Here is a 25,158-nt window from a genome sequence, read left to right as displayed (position 1 = left end):
TTCAGGAAGACACCAGGCCAGCAGAGTTACTGAACCAACACTTTTTATTATAATTTTGTCATAGTAATGAACTCGTTTATTGCAGGTCAGGGCTGCTCACACAGTAGCACTTCTACTGGTCTTTCATTTCCTTCGGTCTCCTGATGGCTGCTTTGACTGTGACAGCGGAAGTGGTGTTGTAAATCCAGGACCCACCAGCCATTGTTGTTGTGAAGGAACCACAGTGCCAGATGACAGTGGCCTACATTATTATCTCAGTCTTGCCACAGAGGATCCTGATGTGCTGGTTGATTTCAAATTCTGTCACTACTTTTTGGAGAGAGGCACCACAATGATCCAGACCTTCTTGGTGCTTTTAGCCCTGTCAGTGATTGACCTAGGCCTGATCTTGGAGAGCTATAATGACAATTTTAACAGAAAGAAAAGTTAAACGAATTATACTGTGGATACCCATGTACCTACCACCTACATCCCCCAGATAGCTTTTGGCTTTATTTGGTTTATTACATATCATCCATCCATCCATCCATCCATCCATCCATCCATCCATCCAGCTTGTGTTTTGGGTGCATTTCAAGTACAGTTTTGAGTATCTATGGACTGCACTGGTATGAAGCTTTTTGGTAAGATGGAAGAAATGGACACATAGATTCAAAGAAGGAGCCCCATTATTGAAAGCACAAGGGAAGAGACAATACTTGTTTAAATCTTGAGAGAAGTAGGAGGATCCAACCTCTGTGGGTAAAAAAGGAGACAAAAGATGGGAGAGGTATGGGAGACTAAAGGAGATCTTGCTTGGTGACTTTAATTTTTACTCTAGAAGTAGGAGGTAGAGATATTTGTTGAAGATAAGAATTGAGTAAGTCTAGAAGACAGAGGCATACATGAGGTATATTCACTGGGGAAAACAGGATGGTAAATATCAGTGAGAGCCAAAGGACTGGTGGGATGTTGAGCTTGAACCAACAGCAGCAGCATCGTTGGAGTTGGTGTCAGTACATTTGCTTGGTATTATCTGTGTCCCCCCCCCTCCCCCCCCGTGATCTACTCCATTCTGCTTCAGTCATCTGTTGCTTTTTAGACTACACTGTCTGGCTATAACATCTCAGGAGAGTCAAATTCCAAAGTCATTTTCTGACAACTTGCTTCTAACCTCCAGTCTTGTGCTGTAGGAGGTGTCTTTTTTCGATCGAAAGACCAAATGACCACCACCACCAAAAACTTTTTTGACTTATAACTGATATATTGACACTCTTCTACAAGAGACAAAGGGAAAATAGGTCATTATAAGCTACATATATTGGCTAGTTATTATGATATTGTTCTCAAGGGTACCAAAAAGACAATGGAATTATGTTTCAAAAAAAAAAAATCTCTCCTTCAGTGTCACTGGGGTCTGACTTTTAAATTTTCTTTTTACTTTCTTCTTCTCCTTCTTCTTCTTAAAGATTTATTTGTTTGTTTGTTTGTTTGTTTTTTTCGAGACAGGGTTTCTCTGTGTAGTCCTGGCTGTCCTGGACTCACTCTGTAGACCAGGCTGGCCTCAAACTCAGAAATCCACCTGCCTCTGCCTCCCAAGCGCTGGGATTAAAGGTGTGCGCCACCACTGCCCGGCAATTTATTTATTTATTTAATGTATGTCAGTACACAGTTGCTCTCTTCATATACACCAGAAGAGGGCATCAGATTCCATTACAGATGGTTGTGAGCCACCATGTGGTTGCTGGGAATTGAACTCAGGACCTCTGGAAGAACAGTCAGTGTGCTTAACCACTGAACCATCTCTCCAGCCCAGACTGTTTAAATTTCTTTATTTTTCTTTGTTGTTGTTTTTTTTTTTTTTTTTTTTCTCCCTGAAAACTCATCAGAACTACAAAGCTAAAGAAGTTGTCATTTTGTTTCATCAGAGTGAAGTATCTTGGTGTCTGTAGTTACTAGAACAACGTAGAAACTAATTTGCTAAGCATGACATGACATTGTGTAAGTTAATAGATGTTGTCACTCTGTGTTCCAAGCAGAGTTGTATCATTCAACAGACATGTATAAGGAGCATTAAAAACCAAACCAAACCAACGCACAACAATTTAAGTTTTATATTTGCTGTCTCTGGAGCAGATTCTGTAGTTGTCATCTCTGCAGAGAGGGAATCCTAACTTTGTTGTTTTTCTGACACTTTGCCATTTATTTTTAAATTACACAGGGTGGAGCTGGGCACCTTATTATTTCCAGTGCTTAAGATCTTAAGAGATTTTAATTAGACCCTGATGTCAGAGGCCATTGTGCTTCCCTCTGTTTTTATTCCTTTTGAATTCCTAAAGTTGAATGCTGAGGTGAGGTCATAATTTTGAAGGCGTTTCTGCCAAGAAGAAGTCACTGGTGGAGAGCTGTTTGTCTCTGGCATGTACCATGGCTTTTCTAAACAACAGTGTCAGCGGCTGCTACAAGCAGTGGCTTTCTCTTAGGGCACTGGGACAAAAGGGTTCTCTGGCGGTCTTCCTTCCTTCCTCCTCTCCACCCCCTCCCTTCCTTCCTTCCTTCCCCTTTGTCCTGATTCCTACCTAAGATCATGGAGTCTCTGTGTTTTAATCATTATCAAATGTTGCTGTGAGGCCCCAGCTTCCTTACTCACATTTACTTTCTTTCCCCGAGCTGCTTCCAAACGTAACTTATACTTCAGCTTTGGTTTTCATACATCTTCTACCAAGAATGCAAGGGAGAGTGGCAGCTACCTAAGCACTTGAGACTGGCCGTCTCATTCTCTAGAACAAAGGGATTAAGAAAGTAGAGAAATAACAGTTCCTTTAAAACTGAGAACCCTTTTAGGAAGTATGGAATGCATGTTTCTTTTATTACATTAGGTTCTGCTTACAAGCCAGGATGCAGGATGCTATCTTGATGAGGGACAGACAAGGTTGAAAAGGGGACATACTGAGCAATGAGCAACAGCTGAGAGCTACAAAGATAGGGCTGTGCTCATGTATAAATAGAAATGTTGCCGTTGCCCTGATGAATCAGACCAGATGTTTCTCTGATGTCTCTGTTTGGTCCTTTGGTTAAAAAAAAAAAAAAGTATAATTTTGCTAAAATTATATTTTAGCCAGGAATGTGACATGAATGCTCTAAGCTTAAATAATATGCAAAAGAGTAAAATTGTTTTACAGAGAAAACCTTTATAAATGAGGAAAGTAACTATTTAGAAAGGGCCAGGAAAAGGTGGGAAGCAAGCCTTTGACTGGTGAGTTTGAGACTCAGATGATTCAAATTTGACTTCTTCCTAGGTCTCTATATGACCTTGGGCAAGTCAAGTCATTCTTCAGGGTCTAGGTGTGTTCATTCCAATTCATTTTCGAGATAGGATCTCAATATTTCTCAGGCTAGTCTCCAACTTAGGTGATCCTCCAGTCTTAGACTCCTTGGTAGCTGGGACTATAGTATAACTCTTATACTTAGCAAGGTATGCTTAGTTTCAACTGAGGAGGGGCAGGACAGAAAATGAACTGAATGACTAGACTGATTAAACTCATTTTAAATATCTTTTGCAGTCCCACATGTCTAAGAACAAAACAAGGTTTTCATTTTTCCACAATCTACTTCCTTGCTTCCTGTTTTCTGGTATCATTGGAAGGATGAAATGAAATGTTTATAACCTAATTGTGGGCATTAAGGAGTGTACCACAGTATTTATTGTGTTGATCCCAGAAGTGAAACAGGAACAAATGATACGGGAAGCTGGGGTGTCACTGACAGCTTGGAGAATAAGGAAGGGCTTGATTAGGTCATTGACATTTGAAGGGGTTGCTTCTCTGCAGTTAGGAGTAAACAAAGAGCTAGGTATTTTTGGGAGTGAGCTATGTATATGGTCAAGGGGTTGGGGGCTGGGATCATATTTGAATGGTCCTTTTAAACATGGAATGGCTCTGCATTTCTCTTTTCTTTTGTAGGCCCCAAGGGACTTTATAATAAAAGTTGGTTTTAGATGTGAACTGGTCTGAACTATGCTTTATGATAAATCACCTATAAGAAAGGTAAGATAAAACTGGAAGCAGAAAGTCCTCAGGGGAAAGAGGACAGCAAATCAGGTCTGCCATGGGAGGGTATACATGACTGGATTTCTGTGAGTCTGAAGTAGGATCTACTAGCTCTTTTACAATAAATTAGAGATGGGGAAGCTGTTTGGGTGAGGGAAACAGGGAACACGAAGAGGTTTGTGAAGCATTGAGTCTGAAATCTAGGAAATGCCATCTTGGTGGATGATGTATTCAACATTTATAAATTCCTGATTGGACCTCAGCACTGCAGACATTGGAGATAGGTATCCTAAACTCAGCATTATTCAGATGATACTATAGTCTCAGAGGTGCTTGGATTATCAGGAGATTGGAGATCTAGGGGAAGTCTGAAAACTTCCCCGTATCACCCATATTGTATATTGAAATCAGGAAAAGTGCTAGGCCCCTATACTCAAGAAGAAAGGGAGTGCAGGAAAGAAGTGTTGATGTGCACAGCTGACAAGCTGACAAGCTGACAAGCTGACAAGCTGACAAGCTGACAAGCTGACAAGCTGACTTCCTGACTCCCTGTTTATGGGATTATCTGCTAGAGAAAGGGGAAGGGCACCTACATAGGCTATAAAGAAATGGGTGGAACGGCCTGAAGTGTGTGCAGTTTCTGATAAAGGGAAGGGGAAAGACAATCAAATACACACCTTTAAGTTGTGACAGCCAAGACTCAAACCTTCATCTCAATTTAAGATTAGTGATGCAGACTCACAAGCAGTGACCTCTTTGTCTTTTAGAAATCTCAGCTTGTTCCTAGATTTTGATTTTTAGACCATCAACTAGGTAACTCCTCCCTTCAGCCCTCACATCTTTCCATAGGTTCCTTTTTTTTTTTTTTTTGGTTTTTTGAGACAGGGTTTCTCTGTGTAGTCCTGGCTGTCCTGGAACTCACTCTGTAGACCAGGCTGGCCTCGAACTCAGAAATCCGCCTGTCTCTGCCTCCCAAGGGCTGGTATTAAAGGCGTGCGCCACCACCGCCCGGCTTTTCATAGGTTCTTAATTTCAGTTCCCACTTGTCCCAGTTGTTGGGTTTGATTGATTTTGGGGGCCAGGAGTACCAATCACTGTGCACACGTTGAACATCTTTCAAGTTCCAAAGCAGAGGGGGAAACAGGTGGGAGACCACAGGTAAGGAAATGAATCTCCAGCTCTTTCATTGTCTGCAAACTAAGATTTTTATCATACAGAAATCTGTTTTTCCTTTAAGCTCTGGGATCATACTGCAGAGATACCACAGGTACAAATGCAGGTGGCATGAACAAGCTTGAGCAACACAAACTGGTTTACAACCTTTTGTTTTTGTATATTATTTTTCTTAATGATAATCAATACAGAAAAACAACCCTTTTCTCACAAATATTAAAACAACTCTACCTGCTGCAAACCCAAAAATCCTTAAGAATGCAGATTTATTAATAAAGTAAGCTGGGCAGGTGTGGCACATGCCATTAATCCTAGTACTCTGGATGCAGAGGCAGGTGGATGTCTGTGAGTCTGAGGCCAATATGGTCTATGGAGTCAGTTCCAGGATAGCCAAAACTATATGGAGAAACCCTGTTTCACCCCCACCTTCCCCTTCCCCCAATTAGGTTACTAATAGTTTCTTGTTTGTATTTATTCAGAGACTCAAGTAGCCAGGCTGGTCTCCAAATCTCTATGTACCTAAGGGTGACCTGGACTCCTGATTCTCCTGCTTCTACCTCCCAGTAGGGATTATAGGCAGATGCCATCCTTTCGGGTAGAAGGCTAGATTTAATTATGTTATCTTCAGAAAGACTGTTTAATAGTACTCTGTGCTTCATTATTTTTCCATTGGCTAAAGACTATTTTTAAAATTCTGTTTCTGTTACAGAGTTATTTATTCTCCATGTTGTGAAAGTATTTTCCTTTAAAGCTAGAGACATTAGATACATCCCAGAGGTATGTTATTTAGGTAACTGGATGATGATGTGCAGCTAGTATGAGCTCAGGATGCCAAAGTGAAGCGGTGACCGCGTTTTCGTGGTCTGGATGGAAACAGAGGTTAGAAGGAAGCAGGATTAGAGGGAGTCTGATGAGCCTTTCCCTTAAGATATATGATGATACCGAGAGCAATCTTAGGAAACTTTTTGTCCCTTCATTTTATACACCACTCCTAATGCTGCTTTGGGGGATAATAGCTTGGGTAAATACATCCATATCTGTGAGTAGAAATCTGGATTTGTATGACTGATGTCCATATTCACTTACTCTTTGAGGCATCAACAATAATTCAATACAAATGAAGATTAAGTTTTTTCTCTCTCCTTCCCTCCTCTACTGCAAAAGAGCAATGTCCCTTCAAAGACCTTTACAAATTGGAGATGAGCTGGGTATGGTGGCAGACACCTTTAATCCCAGCACTTGGGAGGCGGAGGCAGAGGCAGAGGCAGAGGCAGGCGAATTCTTTGAGTTCGGAGCCAGCCTGGTCTACAAAGCATGTTCCAGGATAGCCAGGGCTGGTACACAGAGGAACCCTGTCTTGAAACTAAACCAAAGGAAGGAAGGAGGGAAGGAAGGAAGGAGAAAGGAAACACTAGATGTGCTTAGGGCTGAGTCCCGTAACTTCTAGCTTCTATACCTTTCCTTTACTAAAACTGGACAGCTGACTATGCAGTCAGATGGCAAGCAAGTGGGCGTCTATATACTGGTAAGGGTTACTCCACTACACTGCCAAGCAACAGATTAACAAATCTAATCACAGAGTTCTTGAAGGAGCAAAGTTGAAGAAATCAGTATCGTTGAGAGCTTGTAAGATGTACCTGTTGCACTGGTGGCTGCTTTGCCAGGTAACCTGGACTGTCTTGTTTGCACCTGTTAAACAAGAGGAAGGGTGAGCTGTTCTTTAAGGTCACTTCTTGTTTTAAAATGCTATTACTCTGTGTAAAATTTGGGAGAAAATTATAAAATGCATGTTCTAACTCCTACAAAGTACAAAACACATGAGAATGCCCAAAACCTAGAAAATTAGATTGACCTCTTATAGAAATTCAAAGTGAGAGAAATGAGGGCCCCAAAAGATTTTTTTTAGCATCATCTAATTATGAAAAACTCCTGCTTGGTTTGAAGTAGCCATGTTCATAAATTGTTGAAAAATCTATGGTTTGTCAATACAATTTAAATTGATAAAATTCTATCCAAAATTATGATTATTATTTTATTATTTTGCCTGCTATCTCTGAAATCTGGATCGGTGAATCCCACTTTGGGTGGGCACAAAATGAAGCCAACATTAAGGAGGAAGTCAGTTTACACATAGACCAAAAATAAAACACAAGTGACATTGTTAGAGGAAAAGAGAAGCCAACAGATTGCACAAAGATCAAAGGCAAAAAAGAGAAGCTTGTTTAGTTAATGCTGGGGCTTTGGGGCATTTCAAGTACTTGCGGGGCTCGTCCATCCATCCACACCACACATCGTAGCCATGCTATTCTAAACTGATGATAAATCCAGCTCCAGGGCAGACAGGGCGCAAAGCCGGGATCTCGCACTGATCTCAGAATCCAGGACCCAGGGCCAGATCTCCCTTCTGGAAGAACGATGGCGTTTCCTCCACGGTAACTGTTAGATAAAGCAGCGTCTTCATGCTCTTCTTCCAAGAAAGAAGCACTCGTCCAGAAATCAACAGGAAAGGGGCTAAGAAAAAAGGGAAGCGCCTTTCCCATCTTTTTAAATTTCCCGCACCCCCTTTTCTCTCCGCCTCCCCACACTGTCTCAGCTTCCAGCAGCAGCTCGAGGATTCCGCACCGAGAGGCGGTCCGAGCAGGACAGTCTTAGGAAAGTAGGCGGGCCTGGCCCGATGAGTATTTCGGTGCCCGATTTTTGCTGTCTTCGGCGGCGGTTCCTCCTCCGCTTGGTTACTGGATTGCACACGCGGCCGCGCGCTCGGCTCTCGATTGCTTCGGCCTATCACCCTGGGATGCCGCCTGCCGCCGCCGCCAGCGCCGCGGCTGCCGGGCTTGTGGGTTTCTCAGAGGAGCGGGAGCCGGGGCCCGAGCAGCGGCCGGAGCGGCGGCCTGAGAGTTAGCGGGCCGGCCTGCGCGTAGAGCAGAAGCAAGCCGACGCCAGGCGGACTGAAGCCGAGCCGGGCGCGCCCCTCAGGCTGAGGGAGCCGGCGCTTTGAGCCCCTGAGGCGACGGCGGCGGGAGCCGGTCAGAGGGGGCGGCCCCTGGCGGCGACGCCCCCGAGCCCAGCCCTGCCCGGCCGCGCTCCATCCTCAGCTTGAGCCCGGGCCGCCGGCGAACGCGTCCGCGGGGGCTGAGCAGGGCTGCGTGGGGGCGGGAGGTGAGCCCGCGCTCCTCGGTGCTCCGCGTCCGCTCCGGACCCGCACCTGAGCCGAGACCCGCCTCCGCTCCGGACCACGCTGGACCCGCCTCCCGGCCCCGGTCCCACCCTCCGCTTGCAGGTGGGCTGCGGCGCCCGGCCCTCAGGCGGTGGGCTGTGGGGAAGGAGGTGAGCGGCGTCCGCGCCCGCAGCCGTTCGGGTGCTGGTGGCCGTGCCAGTGGTCCCTTTCCCGCAGCCAGGGAGCCCGCCCCGCCGCCGCCGCCTGCTCCCTCTGGGACACCATGGAGCTCTCTCCGTCGTCCGGAGGAGCCGCGGAGGCGCTGTCGTGGCCGGAGATGTTCTCGGGGTTGGACTCCGACTCGCCGCTGCCCCCGGAGGATCTGGAGGCGGTTGTCCCAGTCAGCGGAGCAGTGGCCGGTGGCATGCTAGATCGGATCCTTCTGGAGTCAGTGTGCCAGCAGCAGAGCTGGGTCCGGGTGTTCGGTAAGGATCACAAGTCGTCTGCTTCAGAGGCTGTCGTTTCTTATCTTTCCTTGGGCTCGGATGCATTCTTAGTCCCCCATCTATCCTAGGTCAACTGCCCACATCCCTTTTTGTTGCAGGAAATGCTTTTTGACAAGTTTATCCAACATAGCGCATGGTTAGGTGACCCAGTAGGCTCTTTGGACCTCTTTAGATATCCACAGTTAAGTTTATAGACTTGAGCTATCCGGACGTGATTCTTAGGTGATTAATTAAAGGCGCTTGCTGCTGAGTCTTCAGGAAGGTAGGATGGAACAAGGCACAAAACCAAGTGAATGAGATTTCATTTCCTTCCTGTTGTGTGAAGCGAGTGTTGAGAGAAGATTTGAAAAAGCTTAGTAGAAGATGAGCTAATGAATGGAAAAAAACAAAACAGAACAAAATCGAGGTGACGGTGGGAGGGGAGAGATGGGAGAGAGCCCCAGCCCCAGCCCCAGCCCCAGCCCCAGCCCCAGCCCCAGCCCCAGCCCCAGCCCCAGCCCCAGCCCCAGCCCCAGCCCCAGCCCTTGCATCAGCCCCAATTCAAGTGTTTGGTGGCAGTAGATTTATCTACAGCTTTTCCTTGAACCTTACTCTCCACTTGTCCTGAGTGCCTAGATTGTTTCAGCTTGCACTATTGTTTCTGGTTTTCATTGTGAAGCTACCCGGTTGCCACTCAGCAGGTTTAAAGTGATGAACACACTAAAAAAAACTTTCCCTTTCTGCATTCCGAGTAACCATCTTTTAAATTAAAACTGAATGATGATTTTCAGTTAAGGAAAGGCTGTAGCAACATTAAACATGCTGGATTCATGGTTTAGCTGTGGCTTTCTCAAATATCGAAATAGCAGAATGTTTATCACTTAGCCCACATGACCATAAAAGACATAAGTAATGCGGCTGAATATAAGATGACCAATTTGAAGCATCTGGGATCAGTGTTGAGATGCTGTCCTGCAGTCATGTGCGTCTAACCCTGTTAGTGATCAGCATATTGTATTTATGTTTTTGTTTTCATACTTCCGAGTAGACTTTGTTTTATAATTCAAGTACATCTTTTCATGGTTTATAAGTTGTCTTTTGAACAGTGCAGTTGACTTCAGGCCTTCAGGCCCATCTCAGAGAGAAAGATCTCAGACATTTGAGTTCTCGCTTCAGTTCTGTCACTAAATTATTAAACAATTTAGGGCAGATAGGCCACCTTTTTGCCTCAGATTCCTTACCTATAAAATGAGTGGACTGGATTAAATGATCTGTAAGGTCTTTTCAGTCATAAAATCAGCAACTTTTCTTATGGCCAGTTCTGAGAAATTTATGTATGTACTACTTGGTATTTTGCTGGTGTTTTTAAGTGTTTACTTTTTTTTTTTCTTCCTTTTTGCTAAATGGAAGAATGAAAGCAAAGAGGTGCAAACTGATGCAGAGTTACTCAATTCATTCTCAGCAGGTTGGAGTAAAAGCTTGGCTGCCTGGTAGTCCACCTGTCTGCTAATTCAGTTTAGCTGATCATTTAGAACAAAAGTTGATGTGAGTTTAAAAATGACTATAAATTGAAGTACATTGTGGCTATATTTTATCTTCTTGTCTGTTTTCACGTTCACTTACTGTTTTTATACAATGTTAGTGAGAGGACCATGTTAGACTATATGATAATTTGGCTGACAAGAGTGTTCAGATACCAGGTGTTCTAGGCCTTATTGTAAGTATCCTTGACATGTAACCCATGTAAATTTTTACTGATGTTTTGGTAGTCTGTTCTAGAGCTGAACTTGTCATATGCACATTTTTGCACACACATAAACACACCCCAGCATACACATCCAAATATTTTTGAAGAAACCTAGACATTAGTAGCATACAACTAGGGCCAAGAACCTGGTAGTTTTCTTTTTGGTTTTGCCACAGCTTCGTTGTCATTTAATTTTGTATGAGTCATTTTTATCTCCTTGGTTCCAGTTTCTGCATACAATGTGGAATCTGGAGTAGTTAGCTTATATGCACATAAATTCATACACAAGAAGTTATTCAAAGGAAGCATTTCTAGGTTAAGTGGTAGGATTTCCACTGCATCATCTTTTTTAAAAATGTGTGATTTCTGTCAGTTAATTAAAACTCATTTTTATTTACTGTTTAATGCTGCTGCTTTTCTTCTAAGGATTTCACTGTGGAGACTGCTTTGTTGTTCATAGTTTGATACAAATCAAAACTAAATGGGTCTTGGTGGTTTTAGATAATCTTAAAATTGTTTATTGTATGATTCTTTGAGGTCAGAATAACAATGTAGAAAATTAATTTTTAAAAATTATGTAGGCAGGGTCTCACTATGTAACCCTGATTGGCCTAAAATGTGCTATATAGTCCATCCAGGTTGGTCTCAAACTCATTGCGAACTGTTTGTCTTTACCTCAAGAAGTCCCTGGATTAAAGGCATGAGCGACCATGCACAGCGGGAAAGTAAACATTTAAGGAATATTAGTTTGTTTTTCTTGTTTCTTGTCTGATTTGTGTATCAAAACTGATTCTCTTGGGTTATCTTTGATCTTCTACATAATTTATAGAGACTTTTTTTTTTTTTTTTTTTTTTTTTTTTAAATTGTGGTCCACCTGTTTCAGAGAAGTTTTAACTCCTTTCCTCTAAGTTTGTGGATTAAATATGGACTGTGGTATAATTGGTCCCATTATTTAACTACAACTTGGCCTACAGATTCTGTCCCGACTTTTGAAGCCAGTAGTTTATCAAGCTCTCAGTTAAGCACTTTTTAATTCATCATCAGGAGGACTCTTTTCACAAGGTAGGAAGGCGGAGGTAGGATGCTGCTCAGGCCTGGCTTACACAGTATGGAGATGGACTGGGCTTCGAAGGCTAATTACATTGAGGAATGGTAGTGATTGACGTTGGATGCTGGCTAGCTCACATCCTCTTCGAGAATTTTCTTTGAAATCATGCAAAAAAACTAATAAAAATATTTCTCTTCTTAAGGATATCTCATAGAAACTTTTAGGAGCAGTATTTTCTTAGTTTACTTCACAGATTGGCACTGTTTTTTAACTCTGTGGTTAACAAGTTTGGCTCTTTAGGTGATAATATATCCAGAGCTTTGTGTATTACCATGATTTGGAAAACTTCTTTGGAATATGTTCAGAGCTTCGGTAGAAGGTGGATCTATATTTAGAGCACAAACAAATACAAGTCTTTGAGACACAGCTAAGGGAAAATGTTTATTCTGTCCTTTGTTTGAGTAAATGTTTCATTCCAGAATTAACAAATAAATTGTGTCCATGTCCTGTCAAGAGTATAAAGTTTTGACATTAGTCTTTCTGTCTTGTTTATAGTCTTCCCTTACCACCTCTTTTATTGTCAATCAGGTCTAGCAGATTGGTTCTGTGCCTCATAGTAAATAGGTATTAAATGTTAATTTGTCTTCCGTTTGACCATTTAGAGTTCAACCTGATTGATTTTTATGGGTGGTAGAGTAGCTTAAACAAAGGCATGCCACAAACAGCTAAATATGGATGCAGAATCCAAGAGCATCAAATGCAGAACATTTCCCAGATATTTATAGCGTCAAAGCAAAGTCAATTGCCTGCAAAAGCTCAGCAAGCTAGCAAAAGGAAACAGGAGCAGCAAAGCTAGCCTTCTGTCTGTGCTTTCTGGAAAACAATGAGAACATTAAAATGGTGAACAGAACGGATGGCAAGAGTAGGCTACCCCAAAAAGGATTTGAGCTCCTCTAGAACTGTTTGTAGTAGTGTTCTGCACTCATCTGTGTAACAGGTTTTGCAAGGGTGTGCACTGATCACTCTTGGAGAATTAGAGATTAAGTACATTAAAGAGTCAGCAGATAACTTGTACTTTACAGTTTTAATATTTCCATTAGGATTTATCTAAAACATTCAGTTAATAAAATGAGGAACAGCATTAGATCTCTGTTTTTATTGATTGCAGAAGGAATCTTCTGGAAAGTTTCTAAAAGTTGGTAGGAACTATTTCACATTTCAGAAAACACAAGATAAAGGAAGTGAATTATGCTGCATTAACTACTAAGACTTCTAGAAATGTGACAGTGGATGCTGGCAAGCATTTCTCATGTGAGCTGATGGGGTGGAAAGCTTATGTAGCTTAGTATATAATATTCAATATACAGGAGTTAAGTCAAAGTGAAGTCTGCTTTTTGCACTTCTAGAAACTGTTTTTGTATTTATTTAAGATATAACTAGCAGCAAGTCCAGGAAGCTGTTTTATTTTGGCCCACTACAGTTTTTTTTCTCCCCTGAGACAGGGTTTCTTTTGGATGTCCTAGAACTTGCTTTGTAGACAAGGTTAGCCTAGACCTCAGAAATCAACCTGCCTCTGCTTTGTTAGTGTTGGGATTAAAGGCTTTTGAAGAATGTCTGGCTTCATTTTGGCCCAGTATGAGTTAAATGTGGTTCACTTTCTGGCTTTTTGTAGAATGTTTTTATTTAACTTTAGACATTATTAGTGAATTTTTTTTCACCCTCCCCTGCCCTCAGTCTCTCATTCTTACATGCTTCAATATGTAGTCTGTTTTTGTAATAATGTATACCTGAATGAAGTTGTTCAATCATGTCTGAATGTTTGTAGTGCTCTATATAATTAGCTGGTAGAAGAAAGATCAGTAAATATGTATCATATACATCCCAAAACATGTTCACATTACTTAAGTGTTTTAGTTTTCTCATACTTATTGTTAAACTCTCACAAAGGAGCATTGATATTTTAGAAATTTTTTGAATCTTAGGCTTAAGTTCAGTACTTACAATCTGTCATAGCTTCTGAATGTTGTCCAAATTCATTTGTGTGTATATGTGTGCATTTATGGAGGCCAGAATTAGATTTGGGCTCTTTATTGCCTTGAGGCATTGCTTCTTACTGAGCATATAGCTAGGTTTTGCTAGGCTGTCTGGTCAGATGGCCAGTGAGCTCTCAGAGATCTGCCTGTCTCTGCCTACAGTACTGAAGTCACAGACTTAAAAACCATGTCTGGGCCTTTATGTGAGTGAGTGCTGGGGCTTTGAAGTCAGTTCCTCATGCTCGTGGAGAAAGTGTTCTAACCCACTGAGCCATATTCTTAGTCCCTCCAAATTCATGTATTAATTTATATGTATTAAGAGTTCTTTATTGACTGTGTATGGTTATACATATCTGTAATCCCAGCATTGGGGAGGATGAGGAAGAGGGATCTTGAATTCAAGGCTTGTCTGGGCTACATAATAAGAAACATATAAATGAATTTTTCTTTCAGATCATAGGGACTTTCCAAGCAAACTTTATGTAATTTTAAATCCAAATAGCCCCATTTTCTTGAGAGAAAAATTCTCATATTACATGCTCAGTTCATAGACAATGGTGAACAATTTATTTTATGTTGTTTTAGTACAGTTCTAATTTCTATCATCGGTTTATTACTACCTTATTTTCAGAGAATTATAGTATTTTTCACTGACTCAAATTGTACAGCTATAATCTTTTCTACAGTCTAATGTAGACTAGAGTATTTTAGAATTAAAAAGTGAATTTGGAAAACTGATATATACAGCATATATACAGTGGTATAAAATCCCTTCTGACATTAAGAGAAATCATCAGGAATCATCAGGAATGTTAATATTTCTGCAGTCAAGCCAAGTGCTCTAAAGACTATAAATAACTGCATTAGTTATTTATAACTAATTAGTCAGAGACTAATGTGAGAGAAGGTATCAACAAAGCTTAGAGTTTTGTGGATTTATATCACAGATTTGTAAATAATATAACTTTCTAGCATGAGTAATGTGAACGTATACAAGAATTGCCTCTATCGTTTTCAGATTGTAGAATTGAGTGGTTGTATTTGTTGATGTTGAGACAGTCTTACTCCATATTTCAGGCTGACCTGGAACTCACTGTATAGTCCAAGGTGGCTTAAAATCTGTGATCATTCTCCTGTCATGGACTTCTGAGTAGTGGTATTATAAGCATAAGCTACCATACCCAGCTTTTGAGTACTCATAATGTTAAACCAAATGTACAGTGGTCTATAATGTTTGATGAAATAAATTGCTGTCATTATTGAGGAAAAGAAAAGGAACTCACATGACTAAGACAGTAGGCTTACTGAGATTACTGAAGTGGCAAGGCAGTGGTTTCTGATTCTTTGTTTTCATTAGGAAGAAGGATGAGGTAAGTTGGAGCAGAGGGTTTTATGTAATTGTTCTTTGCAGTTGCTCTCCTCGGTAGCAAAGTGATTTGATCACCTTTTAAGTAGGTTAACCACAACAAAGTATCAACTAATGTCTTGAAATCCAGAAACAATTTAGCCATTTGTTCTCTTATTCTACTTTATTGAAAAACACTTTGAAGTAACTAGAGATGTTTGGTCTTGTTAACTAGGAAGAGGAGTTTGAAGTGTGCTGAAGGCACTACTGAAATTGCTTCACTGGTTTTGTCAGAGGGAAAATTGCTCTCTGATGTTTGTGGAAAAAAACCCAATCCCCCCCACCCCCCAAAAAAAACCAAACCAAAACAAAACAAAAAACCCTCCACCTTTCTTCCCAAGGCTGCCAAGTCCTCCTTCTAACGAGCAGTGGTAGCGAACTCTACATAGTTAATGTGGCTTATCTTCTAGTGAGAAGGCAATCTTGAAGAAGTACATGAAGGAAAGTAGAAAGAAAACAGCAAATGTTAATGAGTATATAGTAAGAAAACAAATCTTAAACCCTCGCAGGTGTAACAAAACCTCATTTGTTAGATTGCTGTATTTTATTTGTACAAATGTTTTGCCTGCATGTATGTGTGTGCCATGCATGTGTGCCTGGTACTGTGGAAGTCAGAAAAGGGCTTCAGGTTCCCTGGAACTGGAGTTGCGGATGGTTGTGATTTGTATGTGGATGCTGGGAATCAAACCCAAATTGATTCTCTACAAGAATAACAAATGATTGTAACTGCTGAGCCATCTCTGTAGTCTCTATTTGCTAGGTTGTTATATAGAAGTTATTATTGTTCTTATTTCTGCTGTACAATCAGATAGTTTAAAATTTCTACTTTTTTTTTTTTAAATCAAATTACTCTTAATTTTTCATTTGCTTTTCTTCTAAGGTTCTATTGGATTTATATACATTAATAATTATCTTCAATATTGTTTAAGTTTTGGTCTCATTATGTTACCTGCATTTCTGAGGCTAAGGGTTTGATAATATTTAATGTATTTTTGAGAAGAAATATCTACCAAAACAAACAAAAAAAAATTCAGAGTAGTGTGAAAAGTTAAAAAGAAAATTTAAAGTCAATAGTCCTCAGTCTGTCAAAACAGTTTTAAAAGATGTCCTTGCCAGAGAGAAACTGGCTCAGGAAGTTCAGCTTATTTCCAAAATTGGAGACAGATTCCACAATTTGTCAGGATTGGAACTCTTAACCTCAGATTCCTTAGCCTCCTGATTTAGCTTCTAGATTTTACTGCTTTCCTTAGGGAGATGACCTTTCAAAGCTTAAGGTTAGGAAAACTCTACAGTGAGAAATGTCAGATTGTGAGTTTCACAGTCTTTAAGGGAAGTGCTGGAAGTACCATTACCTAGGTAACAGAAAACAAAAATGAACAAAACATCCACAAAGTAGGAGGAGGATGATAATTACAGTAATCTTTTAGAGGTAGACCAGAAGGCAAATTCCATGCTTTTCATCTCCTTTATCTTAGTTCTTTGGGCATAAATTCTTCAAACTGTGATCTGAACTGATACTTTAAGGAAGTACAGATGTTATTTATATATGTGATGGGAAATCTAGATTCACCTAGTTAACTTGCTGCTTTATTCTACCTTATTCTAAGCTCCTGGACATATAAACATTACATTTAATATTTTGTAATTGTAAATTGCTTAATGTGAAAAATTTGAAATTTGGAAAATATAAAGAAAAGTTAAGTCATTTGCAAATCTGCTTCTCAGAGGTAACTATACTATAATGTTTTATTCCATATTTTCCCGCTGTGTACATATTTGGTGTTATGCTATATGTGTTTAGTAGTCTGCTTTTTTCTTTTTACAGTATATTTTTTCATGTAACATTTTTTCAAATATATTTGTAGTTGAAATTTTTTAGAAAGTAGGCAATACCTTTTTGTTTCAAAATTTAACAAGTATAAATTAATATTTCTTCAGGGGTGGCTGTCACCCCTCTTGACTTGCCCCTCTGCTTGCCTTCTCTAATCAATAAATCATTGAAAAATTATCTTCCTGCTTCTAGTCAAGTATACAGAGGGAAACTTAAAAATTCTGTGTTAAATAGGAACCAAGAAATTTAGTTAAAATAACAGTAACAACAAAAGAAAAACCTGGACTGGAATGGTAGTTCTGAATCTGTAATATCTGTATTCAAGAGACTGATGCAGGGGAATTGCTGCAGATTTAAGACCAGACTAGTCTACATAGTGAAGTCCAGGCCAGCTTAGGTTGCAAAATGAGACTTGTTAAAAAAAAAAGCATGATTTTTATTTCATGATATTAATGAGATGGTGAGCCAGTTTGCTAGGAGTTCAGGGGTCTGGAGTGAGTTTTTAATTGCTTTATATTTGAACTGATAGTACCATAGATTTTTACTGTTTATATTCAATATGTGACAATTCATTACAAGCATTGATTTGATCTATAATTTAACTTATTCATCTCTCCCTAGTTATTAATATGTTTGGCACATATATTTTCTAACACTTTGTAAAGAGATTACTCTTTTTTTTCCCAAGACAGGATTTCTCTGTGTAGCCCTGGTTGTCCTGGAACTCACTCTGTAGACCAGGCTGGCCTCAAACTCAGAGATCTGCCTGTTCTGCCTCTGCCTCTTGAGTACTGGGATTAAAGGCCTGCACTACCACCACCTGGCCAAGTCCTCATTTTTTAATAGTGTACAATGCATAGGTGAGTCATAGTCAAGAGATTTAGGGAACATGATAAGTCATTTCTTCACTTGGCTAGAGAAGTAGTTAATCATGCAAAAGTGAGTCCTAAAAATATTTGGTAAAGTGAGGTGGCCAGTGACTGAGCTCTGATAGAGGTTTTTGTTTGTTTTGTTTTTTTGTTTTGTTTGCTTTGGCAAAGAACAAATAATACCATTTCTACTACCTATTTTGTGGTTATGTATGTTATATTACTTGGTATTTTAAAGGTTCATCATCTTGTTTTCCTAAGTGGTTTTAGAATTCAGCTGTATTTTTTTCTAAAGAATTATTTTACGTATATGAGTACATGGTTGCTGTCTTCAGCCACACCAGAATAGGGCATCGGATCCCTATTACAGGTGGTTGTGAGCCACAATGTGGTAGCTGGAAATTGAACTCAGGACCTCAAGAAGAGCAACCAGTGCTCTTAACCGCCTTAGCAGTATGTTTGAATCATAGCTTCCCTGCTGGTTTCAGAACCACATGAATCAGAACTGATACTGAGTTCCTCAGAAACTGCAGGAATTAAAATGAAGATGCTAGAGTAACAATAACAAGTTCTTCTGCATTAGTTCATTGTTACTGTGAAATATATATTCCAAAAACTTAATCTGTTAGTACAATTTAGTGACATTGAAATCCTCAAATTGTGAAGTCATCACATCATCAGTATATATTTAAAATCTTTTTATGATTTGCAACAAAAATTTTGTACCATTAAATAATGACTCTGCCTTGCACATCTTTACCCCAGCTGCTGGTAACTTCTACTCTAGTTTTTGTGTCAGTGAATTTATCTATTTTATGTACCTCATATTCATAAAATTATATATTTGTTTTCTGGTTATGTTTACCGTGTATATCATGAAGATTCATTATTTTATCAAAATTTATTCTTTGTCACGACTAAATAATATTTTATCACATATGCTGCATTTTGCTTTTCCATTTATCTGCTGATAAACACTTGAGTTGTGTTCACATTTTAGTTACTGGAATACTGTTATAAGCTTTGGTATATAAATATCTGTTTGATTCTCGGCTTTCCATTTTTAGCTGATAACCCCCTATGACTGGATTACCCTTATCTTTCTATTTCGTAGATACATCTAGAGGTATATTTAAATATACTAGCTTGGGTTTATGGTAGCTCCGTAGTTGACTTTTGTGAACCTGCTAGCTTTTTATAGTAGCTGAACTGTTTAAAAATCTTGTCAGCAATATATAAAGGCTTCAGTTTCTCCTCATCCTTGTCAACTCTTAATAGTTCCTTTTGATGATAGCTATCTTGAAGCAGTTTTGATTTATATTTTTCTGATTATTACTGATATCGAATATTACTCATGAATGTCGGCCATTTATAGGTTGTTTAGAAATTGTCTATTCAGTCCTTTTCCTTGAATTCTTAGTAGACATATTGGTGTTTTTCAAATTATCAGTTATAGCATTGATTTATGAATTAATCTAATCTCTAATTACAATCACAATCATGAGCATGATCATAATGATGATAGTAAAACTTATGGTGTGTTCATTATGAACCAGCTGCATTGTGAAAAAGCGGTGTGTGGGTGAGTGGTACAGTTATTTATATATTTAGAAAAGGTTCTCTAAAATTCATTTATTTTTTATATATAGTATGATTCTTTTTATATAAAAGTATATCTTTCTAAGCCTCTTTGTGTTTAATCGAGCTAGTGAAAGTATTGATCATTTAGAAGGCATAAAATCTTAAAAGACCCTGTGTTGTATTTGTCTTAGTAATAACTAAGTTCGGTAATGGGAAGTAAGTTAAGAATCTAACATTCTGATTAATTCCTGAGTTTTAAAAACTGTTTAATAAGAAATTGATAGACCAAACCATACATGTTTAAAGTATAGCAGTGTATTTTAAAATATGTAAGTGATCATGAAATCATCCATACAATCATGAAGGAAATATCTGACTCTTTTCCCCGTCCTCCAATTCCAATTTTGCAGTTTTATCTTCAGCTCTGTAGCAGACTACTTGGAGGAGCTTGTCCTCTCCTCTGACCCTACCTGGGGACTTTGCCAAACTTTGTGACAGATCCAGCTTTCTTCCATCTTATGGACCCTTTCAGTAACCCTCCCCAAATTCTAGCCCACGCCCATTTCTTTGTGACAGTCCAGTTCTAGAAATTTGTTCTAATTCTACCTGGGACCCCCAGTGGCTACATCTGGCAGGGATTTAGAAGCACTCTGTACCAGGTAACCCATAGCCACAACATTCTGCTAAGATCCAGAGAAGGCAACAGAAACCAAGGAACAGAAAGCCCACTTAACAAAGATAAGGCCAGATATCAGTACCTACTATCACAAACATCCCAAAATCAGACGCCTAGACACCAGCCCAGAAACACAGTATTAATCAGTATGCTTTCATCAGAACCCAGGAACCCTAATACAGTAGACCTTGAGAAACACAATATAGCTGAAACATAAGACAAGAACATTAAAAAGCTATTAAAAAGATGCTCAAGGACCTTAAAGAGGAAGTAAACAAATTCATTAATTACATCTATGAGAACACAAACAGTGGGATGAAGGGAAGAAAACAGTTCAAAACATGAAATTAGAAATAGAATATTTCTAAATCTAATAATAACTAAAGAATATCCAAACTGAGGGGAAACTGGAAATGAAAAATTTTGGAAGTTAAATTTTAGAGGTAAGTCTCACCAACAGAAGAATATAAGACATGGAAGGGAGAATCTGGGGCATTGAAGACAAGATAGAAGAAATGGATACCTCAATCAAAGAAAATGTTAAATATAAAAAAAATCTAGGTACAAAACATTCAGGAAATTTGAAACAACATGAAAAGACCAAATCTTTGATAAATAGAAATAGGAGAAAAAACACAGGTCAAAAGCACAGAGAATAGTTTCAATAAAATCATAGAAGAAAATTTCCCTAACCTAAAGAAGGAAGTACCTGTCAAGGTATAAAAAGCATACAGAACACCAAATAGACTGGACCAGAAAATAAATTTCCCACAACATATAATAGTCAAAACACCAAACATATAGAACAACAACAAAACAAATATTAAGTCTCAAGGGAAAAACACCAAGGATCATATATAAAGGCAAATGTGATTTTTCAGTAGAGACTCTAAAAGCTAGAATGGCCTGGAAGGATGTTCTATAAACTCTTTAAGAGACCACAGATACCAGCCCAAACTACTATACCCAACAAAACTTTCAATCACAAGAAATGGAGAAAAACAAAATGACATTCCATGATAAAACCATTTTTAACCAGTAGCTGTCTACAAAACTAGTTCTATGGAAGTCGCTAGAAGGAAAACTTGAACCTGAAGAGGTAAACCATATCCAAGGAAACAAGGAATAAATAATCTCAGACCAGCAAATCAAAAGGTGTGTGTGAGGGGGCAAACTGTAACAATAAAATTGTAGGAATAAATACTGCTGATTGGTAATTCTCAGAATTAACTATCTGAATTCTCTAATAAAAAGATATAGACTAACAGATTGGATTTAAAAACAAAAAGAGGATTCATTCTTCTGCTGTATCCAAGAACCATACCTTAATATCAAAGATAGAAATCACCTCAGGGTAAAAGGATAGAACAAGATGTTCCAAGCAAATGGACCCAAGAAGCAAGCTGGTCTAGCCATGTCATTCATTCATTCATTCATTCATTCATTCATTTATTTATTTATTGGTTTTTCGAGACAGGTTTTTTTTTTTTTTTTGTGTGTAGCCCTGGCTGTCCTGGAACTCACTCTGTACACCAGGCTGGCCTCGAACTCAGAAATCCTCCTGCCTCTGCCTCCCAAGTGCCGGGATTAAAGGTGTGCGCCACCACTGCCCAGCTGGTCTATCCATTTTAATATCAGACAAAATAGACTTCAAACCAAAACTGAACAGAAGAGATAGGGAAGGAGGCTATATACTCATCATAGAGTGTCCTTCTTTATCTCTTCCGTTTATCTCTTGGGTTGCTTCTAAATATGCCCCAAATACAAGGGTACCCAAGTTTATGAATGTAAAACTATTATAGCTTAAATCACATATTGTCCTTTATACAGTGACTTCAGCACCCCACTCTCATCAATTAATAGACATCAAGTCAAAATCTAAACAGAAATGCTGGAGCTAAATTATTTCATAAACCAAATAGACCTAACAGATATTTACAGAATATTTTGCTCCAATACAAAATAATATACCTCTTCAGCAGCTCATGGAACTGTATCCATGATTGACCATATACTTAGACACAAAGCAAGTCTCAACAGATACAAGAAAATTGAAGTAACACCCTGCATTCTGTCTGACCACCATGGATTAAAACTGGATATCAACAACAGAAAGCCTACAAACTGATGGAAATTGAACAACTCACTATTGAATGACAAATGGGTCAAGACAAAAGTTAGGAAAGAATTAAAACATTTTAAAAAATTGAATGAAAATGAAACCACAACATACACAAACTTAAAGGACATAATAAAGGCTGTTCTAAGAGGCAAGCTCAGAGCATGAAATGTATGCATGCATATACATATATACATATGTATGTGGGTGCGTGCGCGCGCGCACACACACACACACACACACACACACACACACACACACACACTTGGGTTGATCTCATACTAGTAACTTAAAAGCATATGTGAGTGCTCTATAACAAAAAGAAATCACACCCAAAAGGAATAGATGACAAACTCAGGGCTGAAATCAATAAAATAGAAACAACAAACAAAAATACAAATTATCAGTGAAACAAAGAGTTGGTTCTTTGAAAAGATCAGTAATATTGACCAAGCCTTAGCAAAGTTAACTAAAAGGCCAAAAGAGAATGTCGAAATTAATAAGATTAGAGCTGAAAAGTGGGTCAAACAACAGACATTAAGGAAATCCAGAGACTCATAAGGACATACATTAACAACCTGTACTCCACCAAATTGGGAAATCTAAAATCTGGGAACAACACCTTTTACAATAGCCTCAAATAATATAAAATATTTTGGTGATAACTCTAACCAAACATTATATGATAAAAACTTTAATTTGTTTAAGAAGAAATTAAAGAAAATATCAGAAGATGAAAAGATCTCCTGTGTTCATGGATCAGTAGGATTAATATAGAAGAAATGGCCATCCCACCAGAAGCAATCTACAGATTCAATGCAAGCCCCATTAGATTCCAACACAGTTCTTCACAGATCTTGAAAGGACAGTTTTCAGCTTCATATGGAAACAGAAAAACCAGGATACTGAAAACAATCCTGAATAATGAAAGAACTGCTGGAGGAATCACCATTCCAGATCTTAAGTTGTACAACATAGTTGTAGTAACAAAGCCAGCATGTTACTGGCATAAGAACAGATATGTTTTTTTTCCAACCAACTTTAATATTTAGTTACAAAATTAATACATCATTCAAATCAGCAGTACTACTAACATAAAATACAATGATTTAATTGGTAATTAAACCAAATGTTTTAACTTTTAGTATCTGCTTTTAAAAAAATTATTATGGCCGGGCAGTGGTGGTGCATGCCTTTAATCCCAGCACTTGGGAGGCAGAGGCAGGCGGATTTCTGAGTTCGAGGCCAGCCTGGTCTACAGAGTGAGTTCTAGGACAGCCAGGACTACACAGAGACAGAAACCCTGTCTCAAAAAACCAAAAAAAAAAAAAAAAAAAAAAAAATATATATATATATATATATATATATATATATATATATATATTTATATATATATATATTTTTTTTTTACTTATTCACTTTAGAACCTGCTCATTGTCCCCCTCCTGGTCACCTCCTCCTACAGTTCTTCCCTCCATCCCCTGTCCCCTTCTCTGAGTGGGGGGGTTCCCCATGGGTATCCCCTGACTCTGGCACATCAAGTCTCTGTGAGGCTAGGTAAATCCTGTTCCACCTAGACCAGACAAGACAGCCCAGCTAGAAGAACATATAACATGTATAGGCAACAGCTTTTGGGATAGACTCTGCTCTTGTTGTTTGGGACTCACATGAAGACCAAGCTACACACCTAAAAGTAGACATGTTAATCAGTGGGATTAAATTGAAGACTCAGACATAAGTCCATACAACTATGGGTATCTGATTTTTAATAAAGAAGCCAGAAATGCACATTGGAACAAGATAGCACCTTTAACAAATAGTGCTAGTCAAAATGGATGACTGCATGTGGTAAAATGCAAATAGTTCCATACTTAACACCCTGCACAAAATTCAGTCTTATAGAAGAGAACACAGTAACAGTCTTGAACTCACTGACATAGGAAAAGGCTTTATGAGCAAGACACCAATAGCATAGTCACTAAGAACAACAAAAAGCAGAACCTCAAGAAACTGAAAAGCTCCTGTATGGTAAATGACACCATCATTTTGACAAAGTGGCAGGGTATGGAATAGAAAATATTTTTATCAGCTACACATTTGATAGAGGTCTAATACCGAAAATATATAAAGAACTCAAAAACCTTGACACCAAGAAAACAACCTAATTTAAAAATGGGTTACAAATCTGAAGAGAATTCTTGAAAGATGACAAAATCCAAGCTAGATATCTCTTGTCATGGACTGAAGCTTCCATTTATGGCAATGAGTTACATATAATTGAATTGGTGGTGAAAGGTGTTCTATGTTCACCCCCAAATAACCCATGCTATTGTCAGGGCTATTCGTTGTTCTCCACAAACTGATGGTAAGATTCTATTGCTGAAGAAAATATCTATACAACTCCAATGAGAGGAGAACTCCAACATGGAGAAGTTGAGTTGATGCCTGCCTAGAGTCTTCATTCATACTGACTAGTGTTCATGGTTCTGGAAGGTTACAAGCTACAAGAGGAGAAAGATAAATGCCAACCCGGCTACAAATCCTTCAGTCTATAATGGCAACCTACCTGCAAGATAATGCTGATGAAATAGTGGTACACAACTTGGGGGGAATAACCAGCCAATATATGATTGGATTTAAGGCCCACACCATGAGCTGGAACCCACACCCAATGCTGCTTGGCTGGCCAGCAGCCTGAGACTACATATCCCAGGGACCTAAGCAAAACCAAATACCACTGTTTTTCTAAAGTAGTGGTACTCAGCTTGTGAGCTGTGTCCCCTTTGGGGGTCACATATTATGTATCCTGCATATCAGATACTTACATTATGATTCATAGCAGTAGCAAAATTACAGTTATGAAGTAGCAACAAAATTTTATTGTTGCAGCATTAGGAAGGTTGAAAACAACTACTTTAAAGGAATATAGCAATTAAATGACTCTTAATGACATTCTGCTGTACTCATAGATCTATAGATCATTGTACACATGCATTATCAGAGAA

At 39.1% G+C, this 25,158-nt stretch overlaps 2 protein-coding genes across 5 annotated transcripts in view; one reads left to right on the top strand and one right to left on the bottom strand.

Moving 5' to 3' along the window:
• Positions 1–26: 26 nt before the first annotated feature.
• On the bottom strand, positions 27–7,933 carry LOC117716178 (uncharacterized). Its single transcript, XM_034513121.2, has 3 exons — positions 7,460–7,933; positions 6,839–6,890; positions 27–396 (listed from the first exon to the last, which is right to left on the bottom strand). The coding sequence occupies exons 1-3, from the start codon at positions 7,739–7,741 to the stop codon at positions 377–379; spliced, it is 354 nt and encodes a 117-aa protein (XP_034369012.1). The 5' UTR covers positions 7,742–7,933; the 3' UTR covers positions 27–376.
• A 708-nt stretch (positions 7,934–8,641) lies between these two features.
• The window catches only part of Rasal2 (RAS protein activator like 2), a 247,682-nt gene continuing 231,165 nt past the window's right edge, over positions 8,642–25,158 (top strand). For all 4 annotated transcript variants that reach the window (XM_034513119.3, XM_076941420.1, XM_034513118.3 and 1 more), the window contains exon 1: positions 8,642–8,843. In XM_034513119.3, the coding sequence (XP_034369010.1) occupies positions 8,642–8,843 (202 nt within the window). The remainder of the gene's footprint in view (positions 8,844–25,158) is intronic.

Source organism: Arvicanthis niloticus, chromosome 10, assembly GCF_011762505.2.
Source record: "Arvicanthis niloticus isolate mArvNil1 chromosome 10, mArvNil1.pat.X, whole genome shotgun sequence".
Classification (NCBI taxonomy): domain Eukaryota; kingdom Metazoa; phylum Chordata; class Mammalia; order Rodentia; family Muridae; genus Arvicanthis; species Arvicanthis niloticus.
The sequence above is the reverse complement of the archived record's forward strand: the minus strand, read 5'-3'. Positions and strand labels throughout refer to the sequence as shown.

Coding starts and splice junctions, on each gene's coding strand:
- LOC117716178 (XM_034513121.2), bottom strand. CDS start 7,741: ATGGGAAAGGCGCTTCCCTTTTTTCTTAGCCCCTTTCCTGTTGATTTC. Junction 6,891..7,459: donor TGGATGGACGAGCCCCGCAA/GTACTTGAAATG, acceptor CTTGTTTAACAG/GTGCAAACAAGACAGTCCAG. Junction 397..6,838: donor AGCAGCCACCAGTGCAACAG/GTACATCTTACA, acceptor TTGTCATTATAG/CTCTCCAAGATCAGGCCTAG.